Raw genomic sequence first — 6,000 nt, 5'->3', positions numbered from 1 at the left:
GCCTTGGTGCAAGCCCTTGTGTGCAAATACTTCTTGTAGTGATTTCATGCCTGGTTGAGGTCTGAAGATCTGTGTTGATGGTTTTCCTGGTAGAATTAATGCAGACTGAGTCTTAAGTGGAGGGTGAAGTGCTTCTTTATGGTGTTCCTATTTTATTTGAAATGTCACCAGTTTCTAGAATACGTCTCCTATTTTGTTGTTTTTCTATATAAATATACATACGTGTAATATATACATATATGTATGTGCGTATATATATCTCTCTATATATATACGCACATACACGCATGCATACATACATACAAACAACAATCTTGGCTTCCTGGTTCAGGTTTTGAACATAGAATTTTTTTTCTATTCCAGACTCCTTTTAGTTTTGGCATGAATCATAGGACACCACCCTACCCCGCTGGGGATTATTGTCTTCTATGCAGAAGTGAACGGAAAGACTCTTCATTCTTAGAGAGTGGAGTTAAGACTGCGAGCAAATTGGCCCTTTCCATGGCTCCCAAGGGCAACAGCGTGCTGCACCTGCCGCTGTGGGTATGCCCAAACTGCCGGAGGACTGTGGAGAAGGAGGAGAGGCACAGCGGTCTTGACCAGCCGGTGAGTGGCTGCAGCTTCAATGGGCTTCCTGCTCCTCTCTTGTGGGTGGTGGGCTAACTGGCAATGAAAGGAAAGGATTTCCTCCTGTCATCGGAATGCTTCCTCCTACACTATCTTTTGGCCCATGCTCACTCACTCTCTGGGATGTGTCTGGAGAGCATCTGCTTCCTTATCTGCAGTCAGCAAGCTGTTTGGTGCTTTTGGCTTTTGCATCTGGCCTTAGGGTTTTTTTGACAATAAAGTTTCCTGAAAAGCTAGAAAAATTTTCATTTGTTGAGTTCTAGACAGTTCCATGTACTGGTAAATGTCTGAAAATTTTTGTCCTGCACTTCTGAATCCTGGCCTTTCTTGATTCCAAGCCTTATCGTACTAGAGTCTTGGAGTCCATTAGGCTTGATCTAATCTCTAATATAGGTTATGGCTTAGTGGCTGCTGTTCCCATTAGGCTTTGATATCTCTTTGTGTTCTAGGAGATGACTTTTTCAACCATTCCCATATTCAAGACTCTGCTCTTCCCGTTTATTGTTTTACTTTTCTTCTTCTTTCCTTTTGGTTACTGAATGTAAGAAGCCCTCTTCTGAGTGATTTTTCTTCTGATTCCTTGCTTCTTGTGGTGAGCAACAAGCAGAGTTCCTGTCTCTTGTTTTCAGGTTAGTCCCAGTGGCAGTTTGAGAAGCATTTGGCTGTTGTATGGATCAGGCTCTCCACCTCCTAGGTCTACTCCTCTTCCTCATTGACTATTCCTCTGGCTGCCCAGCCAGGGGCTCCTTGAAGACACCCCGCCCCCAGTTTCAATGCCAGTTTTGGTGGCAGAGTTTTAGTAACTAATCCTGGAATCAGTGCTGATCAAACTAGAAGTTAGCGTTCCTCTCGGCCCTGCTTTGTCTTTCTCCCTTAGCTCTATTCTTTCCTTCCTTCCTTCCTTCCTTCCTTCGATTTATTTTGTATACAGTTCTGCCTTCATATTTGTCTGCATGCCAGAAGAGGGCACCAGATCTCATTATAGATGGTTGTGAGCCACCATGTAGTTGCTCAGAATTGAACTCTGTCAGGACCTCTGAAATCCTCTGCAATCTCTTCACCAGAGAGTCAGACCATAATCAGTCTGAAATTTTCTTCTCAGACTTTTTTTTTCCAGTTTCATATAAGTTTATATTAAATTTTGACTATTTCCCCTTCTTCCGGTACCTTTCCTTATCCTTTTCCCTCTCCCTCCTAAAATCTTCACAAGTGCTTTCCGACTTTCATGTTTGTTTTTTATGACCCAGGGAGTTTGATTAGGGTTATTGATATGAGTATTGGAAGTGAGGCTTATTTACTGTAGTATGGACAACATAACAGTGGCTATGCCAGTGAAGAAAATGACCCTTCTCCCCAGCAACCATTAGCTAACTACTAGTAGCTCTTTGGGGACAGATGGAAGCCTTATGAGCAACTTCCCAATCTATGATGGAATGTTGATGGGGCCCATATTGTTCAGGTAAGCACAGATGCTCTGACCACCTAAGTATAACAATCATGTCATGTCCAGAAAACAATGTTTCACAGCACTTCTCCCCATCCTGTGGCTCTTAACATTCTTTCTACTCTCTTCCGCGGTGTTTGCTGAGCCTTGAAGGAGGCGATACAGATATCATTTTTAGTGTTCAACTTCCAACTGTCATTTATTCTTAGCATTTAGTATGAGTGTATTCATTGACTGCTGCCCACTGCAAAAGAAGCTTCTCTTACCAAGGCTAGGAGCAGCATTGCTATGTGGATGTGCATGTAGGTATTTAGAAAATAGTTTGATAATGTGTCCATTTAGCAAAAACAGTAATAGGTTCCCCACCAGGGCATGACTTCACCAGTCATAGGCCAGGTTTAGAGACCAGACATGGATTCCCTCCTATGGAGTAGACCTTATACCCAATCAGGAGGCAGTTGATTACTCACAAAATATCAATGCCATTATGGTTACAGTGGATATATCTTATCTGGTGGTAATTAATTATTACTCATAGGGTTTATATGTGGACACTGATGATATTTCTGCCTCAGTGGCTTACAGAGTACAGGACCTTCCATCATTATGAAAGCTAGCTAGCAGGAAGGAAGCTGGAAGCTTAGTTCTGGCTTGATTTCTCTATGTCCTACAATCAAGATACATAATACCTTCAACAATAGTGTCTTACATCTAGCTTGGTGGATGATCAAAAGTAGTGACAATAGTTTGTATGGTTTGGGGAGACTTTGGGGGTCATATCCCACAGCTGCTACTGAGATTTTTATTTAATAACCCCTGACTTCTAGGAGAAGCATTATCCACGTAGGTACCTCTTTTCATAGTCTTCCCCCATTATATCTATATTTATTCATTTATTTATCTTCTTTATTAAAATATTTATTTATTTATTTATTCATTTATTTATTATGGATACAATATTCTGTCTGTATGTCTGTAGGCCAGAAGAGGGCAGCATACCTCATTAAAGATGGTTGTGAGCCACCATGTGGTTGCCGGGAATTGAACTCAGGACCTTTGGAAGAGCAGGCAATGCTCTTAACCACTGAGCCATCTCTCCAGCCCCCTATTTCTTCATTTAAAATAGTGTGCATGTGTATGTACGTATAGGGGAGCCACAGAATGTTGTATGGAGGTCATAAGATAGCTTCAGAGTTGGTTATTTTCCACCATATAGGTCCCAGGAATTCAACTCAGGTTAATCAGGCTTTAGTATATTTTGGACCTAAGTATTATCCCTACAGTTCTGCATTTTCCATAGTGCCCATAAACTTGTGCCATTTAGCACAGTGCTTTTGAGAGCATCCTTGTTGCTGTAGGATCAGTCATTTCTTCCTGTTACTGAGAAACTGCACAAGACTGTACTTGTATGTATGTGTTAGTGCTGCATGTGTGTGTGCGTTCATAGGCTTTTGGATTATTTTCAGATTTGGATTGTTTTGGAAGAGCCGAGGGTTTTTTCAGATCTGCTTGGACATCCTTTCTCCACTTTGCTGCACTAGTTTGACATCTGTAATCAGGAAGAATGTCTTCTTGGAGCCTTCTTGGCTTGTCCTTTAGACCTCATAAAATGAGTTGTGTCTCTGTTTATTTGGAGGGGGATTTGTGTAGAACTAGTGTTGTAAGGAGAGCTGCTTGTTTGTTCCTGACTTCTCAGCCCCTAAATAATCACACAGCAGCTGTATTAATTAAATCACTGTTTGGCCAATTACTTAAGCATATTGCTAGCTAGCTCTTACATCTAGAATTAACGCATCTCCATTATTTTATATTTTACCATGAGGCTCGTGGCCTACCGACAAGGTTTTATCATGTCTGTTTCTGGTGACGGCTTCATGGCTTCTCTCAACTCTGCCCTTCTTTCTCCCAGCATTCACTTTAGTTTTCTCTGCCTAGCTCTACTCTACCCTATCAGGCCAAGCCAGTTTCTTTATTAACCAACGGTATTCACAGCATACAGAGGGGAATCCCACATCAAAGTAATATATCCGTTTCTTTCTTAAGCATTGTTCTTGCTTATGTTTCTTCTGTTCTGTTTGGTTAAATGCCAGGCAGTGAATAGAGAACACTTGTCTGATTCTATTACCCGCCAGTGACTTTGGCAAGTTGACTACATATATTCTCTTATTCTGGGTAGTCAAATAGTACTTTGTCTCAGACTGGAGAGGCTGAGAAATCCAGTAGTTGGTCTATCCCCAAGGCTGGATTGATGTCTTGGCAGTCTCAATTTGGTACTATAATCCTAGAGGATTGCTGAAGAGCTGCTGATATTCAGTTAGTGCCGGAATCCTGAAGAAATTGGTTCTAATACTGGATGGAAATTTTGTTTTGTTTTTTTTTCTTCCCTGAGTTTGTTCTCGTTGGTGAGTTAGTCCTGGTTGCTTCCTGTGGTTGTAGATGTGTTTGGTGTTGACTGTTCCACAGAGGTTGAGAAGTCAAGTGATATTCCTCTGCTCAGGTTCTTCTGTTACTTTAATCTTAGGTTTGCCTTCCTGCTGACCTGTTGATCACCTTATGGTCTTCCGCTGTCACTTGTTAGTGATAGCACTTGCGCATCTAAATCTAGTTTGATTTTTCCAAATGTTTTGAATTTTATAGTCACAATCGTATAGTATTCATTCTTTGTAATTGAGATTTGTTGCTGTGTACTAGTCATCTTTATAAATATAATACATTTTAGCTTCCATATTTTGCTGTTAAAGATTATTCTCTTGGAGCGCACAGTCACAAACTTCTTTCTGTAGATAGATGGAATGAGTTCCTGAAGTGTATTTAGAAAAATAGTTTGTCTCTAAAGTCAAGTATCATACTTTATTTTGTTCTTATTTTGTTTATTGCTTTTTGATACAGGGTTTCTCTGTGTGGTCCCAATTGTCCTGGAACTTGTTCTGTAGACCAGGCTGACCTCGAACCTACAGAGATGTGTCTCTGAGTGTTAGGATTAAAGGCATATGCCACCATACTCAGCTTGAGAATCTTAAAAGTTACTGTGTTCTCTAGTCCACAAGTGTTAATATGATTCTTTGAACTTTTCTTTAAATTTATTTATTTTTATTTTTATGTGTGTTTTGCCTACACATGTATATTGATGTACCATTTGCCTCCCTGGTGTCAGCTGAGGCCAGAAAGACAATTGTAGGCCACCATCTAGGTGCTGAGTATTGAGTCCAGGCCATCTGGGAGAGCAGCAAGTAAATGCTCTTGCTGCTTTGGCTCCAGTGTGCTAATGTTTTGTTAAGAATTATTAATGTCTGTGCTTGTGAAGAATATTATTAATCTGTAAATTGGCTTTGTATTGTTTTGGTGTCTTAGAATAAGCTAGGAAATAACTTTAAATGCTTTTTAAAAAAGAATAAGCCGGGCGGTGGTGGCGCACGCCTTTAATCCCAGCACTCAGGAGGCAGAGGCAGGCGGATCTCTGTGAGTTCGAGACCAGCCTGGTCTACAAGAGCTAGTTCCAGGACAGGCTCCAAAGCCACAGAGAAACCCTGTCTCGAAACCCCCCCCCCCAAAAAAAAAAAAAAAAAAAAGAATAAACTAGGAGCTGTGTGGTGGTAGCACATGCCTTTAATCCCAGCCCTCAGGAGGCAAAGGCAGGCGGTTCTCTGTGAGTTCAAGGCCATTCTTGTCTACAGAGCCAGTTTCAGGACAGGCTCAAAAGCTACAGAAAAACCCGTCTCGAAAAACAAGAGAGAGGGAGGGAGGGAGGGAGGAGAGGGAGAGGGAGAGAGAGAGAATAAGGAAATGTTTCTTGTTAATTTTCAGGAAGTTCGGGTAGAATTTGTATTATTTTTTCTATAAGTAGTTAGAATTATGTTGTGAAGCTGTGTTGGTTGCCTTTTTGGGACTGGTTTGTAACAGTTAATTTATTTGTTAGAGGTTATTTATTC

General features: G+C 41.0%; 1 protein-coding gene across 2 annotated transcripts in view; it reads left to right on the top strand.

Moving 5' to 3' along the window:
- The first annotated feature begins 371 nt into the window (after positions 1–371).
- Positions 372–6,000, top strand: part of Fam193a (family with sequence similarity 193 member A) — an 80,704-nt gene continuing 75,075 nt past the window's right edge. For both annotated transcript variants that reach the window (XM_038345750.1, XM_038345741.1), the window contains exon 1: positions 372–606. In XM_038345750.1, coding sequence (XP_038201678.1) covers positions 382–606 — 225 coding nt within the window. In that variant the 5' untranslated portion in view covers positions 372–381. The remainder of the gene's footprint in view (positions 607–6,000) is intronic.

This window comes from Arvicola amphibius, chromosome 1, assembly GCF_903992535.2.
Source record: "Arvicola amphibius chromosome 1, mArvAmp1.2, whole genome shotgun sequence".
Lineage (NCBI taxonomy): Eukaryota > Metazoa > Chordata > Mammalia > Rodentia > Cricetidae > Arvicola > Arvicola amphibius.
This window is presented reverse-complemented; position numbering and strand designations above follow the sequence as displayed.